General features: G+C 37.1%; 1 protein-coding gene and 1 long non-coding RNA gene across 5 annotated transcripts in view; one reads left to right on the top strand and one right to left on the bottom strand.

Moving 5' to 3' along the window:
• The window catches only part of LOC146404771 (uncharacterized), a 1,009,186-nt gene that overhangs the window by 841,679 nt on the left and 153,070 nt on the right, over nt 1-14,437 (bottom strand). The window lies entirely within an intron of this gene.
• The window catches only part of COMMD1 (copper metabolism domain containing 1), a 148,249-nt gene that overhangs the window by 52,939 nt on the left and 80,873 nt on the right, over nt 1-14,437 (top strand). For 3 of the 4 annotated variants that reach the window (XR_014841829.1, XM_085019145.1, XM_021087480.2), the window contains exon 2: nt 3,599-3,880. The exons of the other annotated variant lie outside the window; for it this stretch is intronic. Coding sequence is in view for 2 of the 3 variants with exons in the window: in XM_085019145.1 (XP_084875271.1) it covers nt 3,599-3,880 (282 nt within the window). In the remaining variant the exon portion in view is untranslated. The remainder of the gene's footprint in view (nt 1-3,598; nt 3,881-14,437) is intronic. 4 annotated transcript variants of the gene reach the window in all.

Below are 14,437 nucleotides of genomic sequence, written 5' to 3'. Positions count from 1 at the left end.
ACAGGAGACACTCTCAAATTTTTTTTTTTTTTTTTTTTTTTTGTCTTTTTGCTATTTCTTGGGCCGCTCCCACGGCATATGGAGGTTCCCAGGCTAGGGGTCAAATCGGAGCTGTAGCCACTGGCCTACGCCAGAGCCACAGCAACGCGGGATCTGAGCCTTGTCTGCAACCTGCACCACAGCTCACGGCAACACCGGCTCGTCAACCCACTGAGCAAGGGCAGGGACTGAACCCGCAACCTCATGGTTCCTAGTCGTATTCGTTAACCACTGCACCACGACGGAAGCTTCCACACTCTCAATTTTTATATAGCCTATGAAGTGAAGATGGTTTTATATTTTTAAAGAGTTGGAAAAATAAAAAGAAGACTGTGTTACAGAGATGATAACACCTTTACAGAAAATTTGCCAACCCTGTTTTCTTGAGCAGTGGAGGATGCCCAGCATCCCTAGCTCCTGCTGACTAAGTGCCAGCAGCACTGTAGTCACTGTGAGAGCAAACACAGCCCCAACATTTTTCAGGTGCCTTGGAGGAGCAGTACTACATTGTTGAGAACCACTATCCTAGTTTATCAGTTTTCAATTTTGTATTCCTCTGTGATAAACTTAAAGGAAAGTGATACATATGTTCCTATGCAGAATTCTTGTGTTTGTAATTTTCTTTTTTCTCCCTTCCATTCAAGGATACAGAATTAAAATGAGAGAGGAAATTGTTCCTATAAAGATAAACTTGAAAACTCTCTGGTTTAAACATATAAAAATCAATCTTTATAAACTTCAATAGTTTTACTACTAGTAGTAACATTGCTTGTAACTTATAGTAGAATGTTTCACAACATCCTGACCACTAAACTACTACAGGAGTTAATAGCCAGCTCTTGGATAGCTTTCAACAGGGAACTGACAGGATCCTATTGATATTTTAGATAGATCACTTTGGTGGTATTTTAGAAGACAGACTTGAGGCGTACACGACTAGTTCAGGTAGTGAGGATAGTGCAGAAGGGACATGTTATTAGAGAATTATTTCAGATATAAAAATCAGTAGAACTTGGTGATTAAAAGATTTTAAGTATTAGTTCTTAACCTTTATTGCCCATTAACATTTGAGAACCTTTTAAACAATGTTGATGCCTGGGCCCCGCTCCATAATTTTTAGAAATCAGAATTTCTTGGTTCTTGGCTCTTTTTTTTTGTCTTCTGAGGGCCACACCCCTGGCATATGGGGGTTCCCAGGCTAGGGGTTTAATGGGAGCTGTTGCCACCGGCCTACCCCAGAGCCACTGCAATGCTAGATCCAAGCTGCGTCTGCAACCTACACCATAGCTCGTGGCAACGCCTGATCCTTAACCCACTGAGCGAGGGCCAGGGATCGAACCCGCAACCTCATCCTTCCTAGTCAGATTTGCTTCCGCTGCACCATGATGGGAACTCTTTTTTTTTTTTTTTTTTGTATTTTCAGGGCTGCATCTGTGGCATATGGAGGTTCCCAGGCTAGGGGTTGAACCTGCGTCCTCTAGTCAGTTTCGTTTCCGCTGAGCCACGATGGGAAGTCCTTGGCTATGATATTTTTAAAATGTACGTTATGAGTCCCTTGTGCAGCAAGTGTTGAGAACTACTAATTTGAGTTGTGGAGGAGAGGAAAGAATCAAGGATAAGTAAGTACTAGGCTGCCAACTGAGGTTACGTGTAGATGAGGTGGCATGCCTTAAACAGTGTCTTTTCCTTGGTAACTATTCAAATATTTCCTGAATTAAATGATGACTTTGAACTGGAACCAACATCAGTGCCTCATTTAATTTCTAATTAATCTAAACTTGGATTAATTGACCCCAGTTCAAGATATTATTGACTTGAACCCAACCAAAATTATTTCTGTTATAAGTGAAATTAAGTCAGAATGTGATTTCTTCACATGCTTTGAGGGAAAAAATGATACACATAACCTGTGTTATGATGTGATCTTGTGAAGCAAAGTGCCAGTAGAAATAATTTTATTTAGTTATAGCATGTTATACAAATTAATATTTCTGTTGCATGGTGTTGCCAGAGATTTTGGATTCTCATACCTGGGAAATAGGTAGATGTTTACTAAATGTTTGTTGAATTGTAATATGAAATGACTTTATATTGTCATATTTCTTGTACAATTTTTATATTAATTGGTGGAGGAATGAAAGACAGCAGGTCTTTCAGCAGGTCTTTCAGCTCTAGTTCCACTTATTCTGGCTATACTCTACCTGTTCATTGTCTACTTTTACATTCTTCTCTTCTCACTGCTACTGCTCAAGTCTAGGTAGGACTCTTGCTACCTAGTTTAAGGATAGAAATATAGCTTAAACTGTCCTGAATAATAAATGGGATTTTTTGGTACCTACAGGTGGAAAGGATGCTAAGATAACATACTCAATTGAAGGAAGGTCTGCAGGAACCAGGGCCTTGGGATTACAGAACAGGGATATCACTCCATTAGAACCTATTCTCATCTCTGCTTGACTTCATTTTATTTTACTGCAATCAGGCCTTTGCCAAAAGATCAAAGATGGCTGCCTGCAACTCCCCTCCACACCCCTGCCCCCCAGCATCATGTTCTTCTATGTTCTTCTAGTACCATGACCCAGGAGGCAAGACAGTTTCTCCTTCTGCTCTAAATTGGGAGTTTCATTTGGATCAATCATTGTTCCCAAAGAAAGGAGGTACTATGATATTTTGGTTTGCAGCTCATACCAACCCCCATGGCCAGGCAGGGGAAAGCTTGTTCTGAGACCAAATCATTAACTGTCACTGTCCTATTCAAGGCTTCATTGCCCCAGGCCTCTGATTTCCCACCTCAGTTTAGTTGCTTACTCTTCACACAATAGCAGCGGCAATTAAGGTTTGAAAGCTTATGGAAAAGCATAAGGTAGTGTAGTTTCATAGTAGTATTATTGAATATGAACTATTTGGTTGAAGATTGGCTACAAAACTAAAATAATGCATTTATTTAAAAAATTTAGGAGTTCCCATCGTGGCTCAGTGGTAATGAACCCTACTAGTATCCATAAGGACATGGGTTTGATCCCTGGCCTTGCTCAGTGGGTTAAGGATCCGGCTTTGCTGTGAGCTGTAGTGTAGGTTGTAGATGCAGGTCGGATCTGGCGTTGCTGTGGCTATGGCTTAGACTGGCAGTTGCAGCTCTGATTTGACCCCTAGCCTGGGAACTTACATATCCCTCAGCTGCAGCCCTAAAAAGAAAAAAAAACAAATCGAACCAATCGTAGCCATAAGGCACTATGAAATTATTTTATTCTCTTTTATTATTCTATTTTTACATTTTTACTTTGTTATTTTATTATTTTCCCATCTTTGAACTGGATATTTATAGATTTTCCTTACTGATAGAGAATTTGAGTGACATGGAATTTTTAATGGTAGCTTTTCTGATATTCAATACTGTCAAAGGGAATATTTTTGTACTTATGAAGAGCCTTATTCTCATTACTGTCTTTTGATGACACTTTTGAAAGCTTATTCAGTGACTAAGAATCATTCAAAATGTGATCTGTAGTTAAGAATTTATTTACTAAATTCAAACTTATTACTTTTCCTGTCATTATAGTCTATTGCATCTGCAGACATGGATTTCAACCAGCTGGAGGCATTCTTGACTGCTCAAACCAAAAAGCAAGGTGGGATCACATCTGACCAAGCTGCTGTTATTTCCAAGTTTTGGAAGAACCATAAGACAAAAATCAGAGAAAGCCTCATGAACCAGAGCCGCTGGGACAGTGGGCTTCGGGGCTTGAGCTGGAGAGTTGATGGCAAATCTCAGTCAAGGCACTCAGCTCAAATACACACTCCTGTTGCCATAATGGAGCTGGAAATAGGAAAAAGTGGGCAGGTAAGTTCAACCTCAGTCAGTTTCTCTTTGTGAACTATATTTTCCGTTGCATATTAGCCATACATTCAGAATGAATTTATATAACAGTCTTTGTTTGCAGAGAGAATAAAAATAGGGAAAGACTTTTTTTTTTTTAAGGGCCACACCTATTGCATATGGAACTTCTCAGGCTAGGAGTCAAATTGGAGCTGCAGCTGCCAACCTACACCACAGCCACAGCCACTCTAGATCTGAGCCACATGTGCGACCTACACTACAGCTCACAGCAATGCTGAATCCTTAACCCACTGAGCAGGGCCAGGGATTGAACCCACATCCTCATGGATTCGTTACCATTGAGCCACAATTGGGAACTCCAAGACTGTTTCTTAAAAATCCCTTTTCAGAGATAGAATCATCTGAAAATTTGGATATTCCCAATTATGGATAGAGTCTGAAAACTAGCCTTTGGCATCTATCTCAGAAGAACCAAATGGGCTAGTAAGGTGATTGCACAGAAGTTGGTCACTGTTCTGTTTTGGTTAGATCTCAGAATTCTTGGCATTTGGTCAGAATCTCCAAGGCAATGATAAAAATGCTAAATAAAGATTAGGAATTTAGCTTAAGCAACACAGAACAAAACTATTTCACAAAACCCATCTTTATAGGCCTTTAAGTATAGCAGGAAGTATATTTTAACTATAGTTTGTAATTCCTAAAGACCCTAAGTGTACGATTTCTGTCCTTGAGCCTACAAATAAATTTTAATTGATCTTGATTATTTACAAAACAGTACTGTTTTCCTTGCAGTTTCCAGTATCTTTATATCACACATCTACAAGGTTTTTCTTGAAGTAATTCAGTTTATACTCCAGATGACTTCCAGATCAGGCTTTTAATGACCTGGTATATATCTTTTGGGGAAAAAAAAGCAGCAACATGTAATTAGGAAGAGAAAACCCAGATCACTGAATTAGCTAACCAGATTTATTTTCAGATAAATAATCAAATAAGTGCTTCTATTATATCCTATAGTAGAAATTTATATATTTTCCTCTACCAATGAGAGCATTTTTTTAAGCTGTCAGATTCTCTCACATATTCCTTTCTTGAGTTTCTTAGAATTTTTTTCAGTATTTGTAGTTCTGTAATGATTTAAAAGATAATTCCTTTTAAAAAGTTATTCTTTTTCAAAATGTATTTCGAGGACCTTTTATTCAGTTATTTTAAAGTAGTGCTAATTGCCTTTATTGACTTTGGTTTGTCTGATCCTGAAGTCCATTGTGTTATATGATCTTCCTCCTATTGTTCCTAGACCAAAAATCTAACAAATTAGAATGGTGCTGAAAGTATACTTGAATATCTAAATTTCATCAGCCAGTTTTATAAGCTATTCATTTTTTTTATTCTGGCATTAGTGATTATTTCATTTTGTCTTCAAATATTTATTAGCATTTGGGGAGGAATATGAAAACATGAATATCTACTTTAAGACTTTCCTAGAAAGCTATTATAGTATTTCTTCAACTTGATATTTTACAAATATTTCTTGACTGGGGTTTATAATGTGCCTTTTAATTTTAGTAACTGAATTTATTGGGTACTGACACAGGGATTTTCAAATCTATTTTTAAGTTCCTATAGTTTTTCTTTCATTTTGATAGCTAAAAATTTTTTTTTAAACAGTAGAATGGTTTTTGTCAATCCAGTAAGTAAATCTAAACATCACTACCCATGATTTTTTGGCTAGCTTCAGGAACATTTCATGATTACTTATAACAAGTTGGTAAACTTTCTTTTAATAGGACAGATATTTTAGGTTTATCAAACTATCAGTTATGCAGTTTCTGTCATAAGTTGTTGGTGCAGCTCAAAAGCAGCCATTGACAATGTGTAAACAAATGAGCATTGCTGTCTTTCTAGAAGGTTTATCTATCCCCGTTGAATCAGTAGATCTTAGCAGTCATCTAAGCACTCATCTAAGGTGAATTACATAGGCGAGGTGTAAATCCCCGTTTTCTAGGCAAGATAAATGAGACAGGTAAGTGACTTGCTTCAGACACAGCTGAGAAATGATAAAGTGGGAACTAAAGGAGATCACCAGACTTTTTTTTTCCAAAAACCATTGACTCCAACATTTAAGAGCCTTTTTGGGGCTTCTCATGATAATCTGTGCCAAGAAAACATTTTGCTTATACAGTGTGTTAAACAAGAGCGATGATATGACTGTCAGCAATAAGAAGGAAAGAACTTTTGATACAACAGAATGGTTGAATCTCAGAATCATTTGCTGAATGAAATAAGCCAGATAAAAGCTTCTTTAGCGTAATGTATGATTTTACTCTTATAAAATCTTATAAAATGCAAAGTAATCTATAGTGACAGAAAGCAGATGCCTGGGGATAAGAGTAGAGGAAGGGATAGATTAGATTACAGAGAGGTACATGAAAATGTTTTAAGTGTGATAAAAATGTTTTTCATTAAGGCAGCAGTTTCATGGCTGTGTATGTTATGTCAAAACTTAAGAAATTGTATACTTTAGGTATGTGGTTTGTTGTATATTACTTATGCTTCAAAGTTGTAAAGAAAATGGTCACTGTGAAAATGATTGAAAATGCACTTCAATTCATAAAATCCTTTGAATGCAAATACATTCTCAAATCAAGAAAAGTTATAAAGAAAGAAGTATAACAAGACTTAGTCTGGCAATAAACTATGTAACCCAAATCCTATAGGAAATGTTTTTGTGAGACCTCTCTGTCAGATTCTTGGTGAATGTTATTTATGAAATACTGTTCTAAATCACATTACCAGTTTTTAGAACACATATAGGCAACAAAGTCAAAGTTATTTTCACATTACTGACATTGGATGAGCTTGTGAGAGAATTAATGATCCTAGGAAGTTGCTTGTAAGAATGACCAAGTTTTTGAACTTGCGTGTGCCCATGTGTGTGTCTATTCATATACCCCAAGCAACGAAATTAATGTTTTTTATTTATGTCATTTTAAATCAGTAGTTTTCAATCATGGCTGCACATAAAAATCACTTGGGGAGCTTTAAAATTTTTCATGCTCAGGACATACCTCAGACCAATTAAATTAGAATCTGTTGGGATGGGATCTGGAGATCAGTACTCTTTAAAAAACCTGGTGATTTCAGTATTCATCCAGAGTTGTGGTCCATCATGTTAAAGGTAGTCAGATAATACTCTGATTTGAAATGTTAAAGGAGCTTAGTATCAAATTTTTTACAATGAAAATTCAGTATATGTTGGTATATTACTTCTACTGGCCATAATTTGTGAAGTGCTTGGGGACTATATATTCAGGCACTTGATGTGGTGGTGATGGGGTTTTTTTTGTTTTCCCCTCCCTATTTAAATTTCTCTCTCCTGCTCAGTTTGTCTGCATTACTTCTTTTTTTGGTCTAAAAAGTACATTTGATAATTGGCAGCCAAGTGCATACATTAACTTTTATTTTTCTTAACCACAATATGTAATGCCTTTGGGATATAAGGCAGCCAAAGTAATAGAGAAGTAACTAAGACAGTATACATTTATGGAAATATGCAGAGCTAGAGAAAATGACTATACACTTGTGACCTAATTACCTTTCTTTTTTTTTTTTTGGCTTTTTTTTGGGGCACGGTGGGGCCGCACCTGCAGCATATGGAGGTTCCCAGACTAAGGGTTCAATCAGAGCTACAGCTGCCAGCCTACCATAGCCACAGCAACTTGGGATCCAAGCCGCGTCTGCGACCCATACCACAGCTCACGGCAGTGCGGATCCTTAACCCTCTGAGGGAGGCCAGGGATTGAACCTGTGTCCTCATGGATGCTGGTAGGGTACATTAACTGCTGAGCCATGACGGGAACTCCCTAATTACTTTTCTTGTAGTGAATCTTTTTCTTCAACAGAAATAAAATTTTTGCATCATAAAACATGAATTCAGTTGTAAAAGTACACAAAAAACTTTCAGGTTTCTATTTCATGTTGAAAGGGAAGAACATCAGTGTTTTACTTATATAATTGAGACCCTTTCATATTTGATCACAAATCAAATATGAAAACCTTGACCGTTGGAATCTGGCATGTGTCTTTAGGGAAGTTTTATTTCTTTGCTTACTTTATCAACACCATTATTGTGTTTTCCTTTCTGGAACTTAAATGGAAATTCTCATATTTCCTTTTTTAAAACTATAACTTTGGGGACGATAATTTATATGTTTATTGGAGTCTCATATATGGTTATTTCTTTTTTTGAGACTGAATTTTGGCATTTTATAAAGATATGTTGGTTTTTCTTTTGTGACTTCTTATTTTTCAACACCAATAAGATGTTTTGTGAGGAAAGATTTAGCATAGCTTTTGTGCTGAACCATTTATTTAGTAATAAATTATTTCTCCTTTCTTCCTAAAATATTAAGCTCTGTTTCTTTCTTTAAAAAAAAAAAAAGGCTAATGTTACTGCCTTTTCTAGATTAGAACAAAAAAAGCAAACAAACAAACAAAAAAATTAGAAGAGTGCTTGGTACACTAAAACTTAGTTTTTTTGTTTGTTTGCTTTTTAAGGACCGCATTTGTGGCATATGGAGGTTCCCAGGCTAGGGGTCTAATTGGAGCTACAGCTGCCAGCCTACACCACAGCTCATGGCAACACTGGATCTTTAACCCACTGAGCGAGGCCAGGGATCTAACCCACAACCTCATGGTACCTAGTCGGATTCGTTTCTGCTGCACCACGATAAGAACTCCCACTCTTCTAGCTTTGAGGTGTGTTTTCAGCTGACATAGGAAGAAGAATGAGTCTGCCTTTACTGATCTGATTTTTTCCTGAACAACTCATCATATGCTCAATTCCATAATTTTAAAGCAATTAGATAAGAGAGTATCACATATGAAGAGAATATATGCAATGATTGACACACTCTAACTTACAGGATCAAGGCAGTTTAGACTCTGGATTAAAACACCAACATTTGTCTAAAATATTGATAAATATTTGTCTAATCTCAAAGTAGTCACTTATTTTTAATTTTTACAGTTCCTTCTAAAACGAAGTACACTGATCTTGTGTAATTCTAGTAAGGAGTAAGAACCAGCTAAAGCATATGATTAATAATCAATTTATGCTGAGCTCTCTCATGTACTATTAGAGGTTTATGAGCCGGAACAGTGCCACTACAGTTCCCTGCTTTGTGTCACAGGAGAAGAAGCAAAGTTTAAAACACACATTCTGGGAGTTCATGTTATTACTCAGGTTAAGAACTGACTGAGTGTCTGTGAGGATGCAGGTTTGATCCCTGACCTCACTCAGTGGGTTAAGGATCCAGTGTTGCTGCAAGCTGTGGTGTAGGTTATCAGATGCAGCTTGGATCCAGCGTTGCCATGGCGTAGGCCTGCAGCGCTGCTCTAATTAAACCTTAGTCCAGGAACTTCCATATGCCGTGGGTGCAACAGTAAAAAGGAAAAAAAAAAAAAAAAAAAAAAACACATGCACAGACACATTTCCTCTGTCATTCCCTTTCTCTCTTACATACGTATTTTTATTTTATTAGCAGTCACCTTTTTTTGTTGTTGTTGTCTTTAGTCCTTTTAAAGCCGAACTGTGGCACATGGAGATTCCCAGGCTAGGGATCCGATCCAAGCTGTTGCTGCCGGCCTACGCCAGAGCCACAGCAACACCAGATCTGAGCCGTGGACCGCAACCATAGCTCACGGCAATGCCAGATCCTTAACCCACTGAGAGAGGCCAGGGTTTGAACCCACAACCTCATGGTTCCTAGTCGGATTCATTTCCACTGCGCCAAGATGGGAACTCCCAGTCAGTCACCATTTTGAGATCATGTTGCTTTACTCCAAATAGCTATGGGTGGGAGCTTAGATAATCTTATTTGGTTATACAAGCTGTAATGCTTGGCCTATTTCTGATAAATCTTGTATTTAAGGTTGGATTTTCATTGTCAACAATGAAATAAAGGAAAGCCTCCAGAAAAGTTAGTCAAACTAATCTAATAAACAAACCACCATTTATCAGTAGGAATTGATGAAATTTAACAGTTCAAGTTTGCTTAACTCAGTTTAGAGTACTATTTTTTTTAAAGAAATTTTCCATTTTATATTTTTTGTCAGGTTTCAAACATGAGTTTATTTAAACTTTAATTTTTTGTAGCTCTAAGATGTGTTTCACTGTAGTTCGTTTTCTTTTCTTATCTTTTTTTTTGCTTTTTAGGACCGCACCCGTGGCATATGGAAGTTCCCAGGCTAGGGGTCAGATCGGAGCTACAGCTGCCGGCCTACACCACAGCCATGGCAGTGCAGGATCCGAGCTGCATCTGCAACCTACACCACAACTCACGGCAATACTGGATCCATAACCCACTGAGCAAGGTCAGGGATTGAACCCGAATCCTCATGGATCCTAGTTGGGTTCATTAACCACTGAGCCACAAAGGGAACTCCCAGTAGTTCATTTTCTAAAGTTGTGGTCCTAAACTTACATTTCCAAGGTATTATTTGTAGAAGGATAGTACCTAAAGTCTATAAAAACACAGAAAATTAAAAGAATAAAAAATTTGATCACCCTCAAAAGCCATTGTGATTTTTATTGTGTTCAGTTTTGCTAAAAAACAATCACGGAAATCCAAAATCTAATATTTAAATTCTGATTAACTCTGAATTAGCTATTTACAATAGAAAGGAATGTTTTACAAAAAAAAGATGCTAAAATCTTTTGTTAACACCGCTAATTAGAATGAATAGTTACATAACAGAGAATAGGTAATAGCTAGTGGGTAAAAATATAAGTTTAAAGTGTCTCATACTAAGTGAAGTAAGTCAGAAAGAGAAAGATAAATACCATATGATCTCACTTATATCTGGAATCTAATATAGAGCACAAATGAACCTTTCCATAGAAAAGAAAATCATGGACATGGAGAACAGACTTGCGGTTGCCAAGAGGGAGGGGGAGGGAGTAGGAGGGACTGAGAATTTGGGGTTAATAGATGCAAACTTTAGCCTTTGCAATGGATAAGCAATGGGATCCTGCTGTATAGCCCTGGGAACAATGTCTGGAGCATGATAATGTGAGAAAAAAGAATGTATACATGTATGTGTGATTGGGTCACCTTGCTGTGTAGCAGAAAATTGACAGAACACTGTAAATCAGCTATAATGGAAAAAATAAAAATCATTATTAAAAAAATAAAGTGTCATATAGTTTTGAAACAATTAAAATCAGAATTTTTCAGTAGTTGATAATTTACCAGTTAAAAGTAGACATTTTGGGGTATGTTTTAATAAGAATTATGTAATAATAAATGGTATTTAATATTTTTCATGTATTAAACATTAGACTGCTCTATTATTAATATAGTACTTGGTTTTCTTTGCTTTTTAATTTTTAATTTTATCTATTTATTTTTGGCTGCACGTGTGGCATATGGATGTTTGCAGGCCAGGATCAAACCCACGCCACAGCACAACATCGGCTGCTGCAGTGGCAGTACCAGATCCTTAACCTGCTGTGCCAAGAGAACTCCAGTTTTTTTTTTTTTTCCCCCAAAAGTTTATGTAATATTTTTGCGGTTTTTTAATTTTTAATTTTTTTGCATTTATTTTGGTCCTAAATGATACCTTTTGAGACTTGACCCGTGAGCAACATTTGACATACTTGAATTATTTTTTCTGAGAAATACTTGTCTTCTAGGACACCACATTTGCCTAATTTTCCTCCTAACTTTCTAGTTATTATTTTCTTCTTTTTAAGATCTTTTTTTACTGTTCTTTCTCATTTCCCCACCTTCACAATGTTGGGGCGTTGCTGGTCTTTGGTCCTCTTCCTCAACTACAGCACACTTTGTAGGTGATCTCAGTTTCATGGGTTTAAATACCATCTGTAGCCTAAGAACTCCCAAATTTATATATCCAAACTGGACTTCTCTCTTAAATTCTGGGTATGTATTTGTAACATACTTGAGAACTCTGCTTAAATGTGAAAAAAGTATCAAAAAATTAAATATGCTCTAGACTTAAATTCCTCCTATGCCTCCCAAATTTGTTCCTCTTGCATTTTATCATCTCTGTCAGTGGTATCTCCATTTTCTCAGTTCATATCTTTTTTTTTTCATGCCCACATCTAGTCCATCATCAAATCTTGCTGGGTTTAATTTGATTATTTTTCACTACTCCCTGTTCAGATGACCATCACTTTTCTCCTAGAGTATAACAGCATCCTTCTAACTGACCTCTCTGAATCTGCTCTTTAGCCTGTTCTCAACACACAGCAGTGAATCAACAGACTCTGTTAAATCCTGTTGGTTCATGTATTCATGGCTCTTGTCTCACTCTAGGGGCTTCCTATAACAATCAGATTAATAACGCTTTCCTTTGCGTAGTCTAGTCTAGGTAGACCCAGTGGCCTCCTTGCTGATTCTTAGAATGCACTAAGCATGCTCCCTCTTTAGTGTCTGTGCGTTTGTCGTTCCCTCTCTCTGGATTTAGATGTCTGCAGAGTTAGCCTTTTTGCTTTCCTGATGTCTTTTTTTTTTTTTTTTTTTTAAATTCCCCTTCTCCATAAGACCACCTCTCTAAAAGTTTCTTCCTCCATTTTCTGCTTTATTTTTTTAAAAAACTTTTATTAAGCTATAATTTCCATACAACAAACTATATCCATTTGAAGTGTCCAGTTAATTTTGGCTGGTCTATACTCTTGTGAAACCATCACAGCAGTCATAAGACAGCATGTTCATCATCCCTGAAAAGTCTCCTTCTCCTGTACAGTCCATCTTTCTCTCTTCACAAATCCTAGACAATCACTGATCTACCTTTCATCACCATAGATTAGTTTTTTCCACTTTATTTTTTCTCCTTGTCACTTATTACCTAACATACTATATATTTTATCATACTTAACTAATCTTGTCTATGTTTCACATTAGCATGTAAGGGGGCAAGGATTACTGTTTGGTTCACTGTTCTATCCTCAGAAATTTAGGATGTAGCTTGTCACACGATGGTTAGTAAATATTTGTTCAATGAATAAATGATCATATAATTCACTATTTTACTAAGCATCTACCATGTATCAGGTACCGTGTAAGTGTTGAGAATATATCAGTGAACAATATGGACAAGTTTCCTTTTTTTTTTTTTTTTTTTTTTTTTTTTTTGGCTTTTTAGGGCCGGACCCACAGCATATGGAAGTTCCCAGGATAGGTATTGAATTGGAGCTACAGCTGCTGGCCTTCGCCACAAACACAGCAATGCAGGATCTGAGCCACCTCTGTGACCTACACCACAGCTCATGGCAACACCGGATTCTGACCCACTGAGCGAGGCCAGGGATTGAACCTGCATCCTCATGGATACTAGTCAGATTTGTTTCTGTTGAGCCACAACAGGAACTCCCATGAATAAGTTCTTATCCTAAGGAGCTGATGATAAATGAAAAATAGTAGTAATTTGTTAGAAAGAATACCAAAGACTGAAGAGGCTAAGGCTGTCTTCTCTAGGAAATGGCTCTTTACCCAGGAAGTTGAAGAAGGCAGTTCTGAGGAGGTAATGTTTGCATTTGATTTCTCTGACTTCAACTCTGATTCAGAATTGAGTGTCCTGAAATAAGAACAACCACAAAGTTGAAATAGGTAGTATGACTTCTCTAGAATTTATGAATATAACCCTTGCATTTAGCACATAGGTGTGACTTTTGGCACTGGTTTAGTACAAGTTCCTTATGATTGCCATTTTTTAAAAAGCAACTTCCTACATGGTTTTCCAGTTTCTCAAACTATAGACAATAAGAAATACCGAGAAGTAAATTGACAGAAAAATTGGTGTAAGCAAAATCAAGACTCATTTACGTCAGTGGTTCTCAGCATCACTGTGTATCAGGCTCACTTGAAAAGCTTTAAGAAATTTCCGATCCTACCTTCACTTTTGTTTGAGAGAGGGAAGGCTTCTCTAAGGAGGCAAGCTGATCTGAGAGCACAAAGTACATGCAGAGGGAACAGCCAAGGTAAGAAGTTGGCGTTGGTAAGAAATCTGGATTTTTATTCTAGGTATAATAGGAAATGATTGGAGGGCTTCAAACAAGGGACTGATGTAATGTGATTTATGTCCTCATAGGATCACTGATTCACATGTGAAGGATGGATTATAATGTAGTCAATAGTGAAGCCATGATACTGAGATCCCAGAAAAAAAATCACTAAGGTTGGAACTGGGTTTTTGCACATTAAAAGCTATTCTCTTTTGCTTCCAAATCTCTGTGTGATAGTAGTTAGGTAAGATGGAGTCTTGAGGTAAAACCAAAAAAACCCAAGAACTTCATCCTTCATTCTGTTAGCAAAATTAGATATCCAGAATGAACAGAGCCAAAAATAAGTACTCAACTTCAAAATGGGGTTATGTGGATTTCTGACAAGCTTCATCTCACATTTCTACCTCTGTTCCACAATTATGACAGTTTCCTTCTCTTTTTTCTTTCTTTTTTTTTTTTTTTGGCCACCTTGTGGGATGTGGAAGTTCCAGAGCCAGGGATCAAACTCATACCACATCAGAGACCTGAGGTAC

The sequence above is a fragment of the Sus scrofa genome, chromosome 3 (assembly GCF_054392235.1).
Source record: "Sus scrofa isolate SSC_HxYL_T2T_F1_AM1 chromosome 3, Sscrofa_HxYL_maternal_Yorkshire_Landrace_v2.0, whole genome shotgun sequence".
Lineage (NCBI taxonomy): Eukaryota > Metazoa > Chordata > Mammalia > Artiodactyla > Suidae > Sus > Sus scrofa.
Note: the sequence above shows the minus strand (reverse complement) of the source record. Positions and strands in the feature narration are given on the sequence as shown.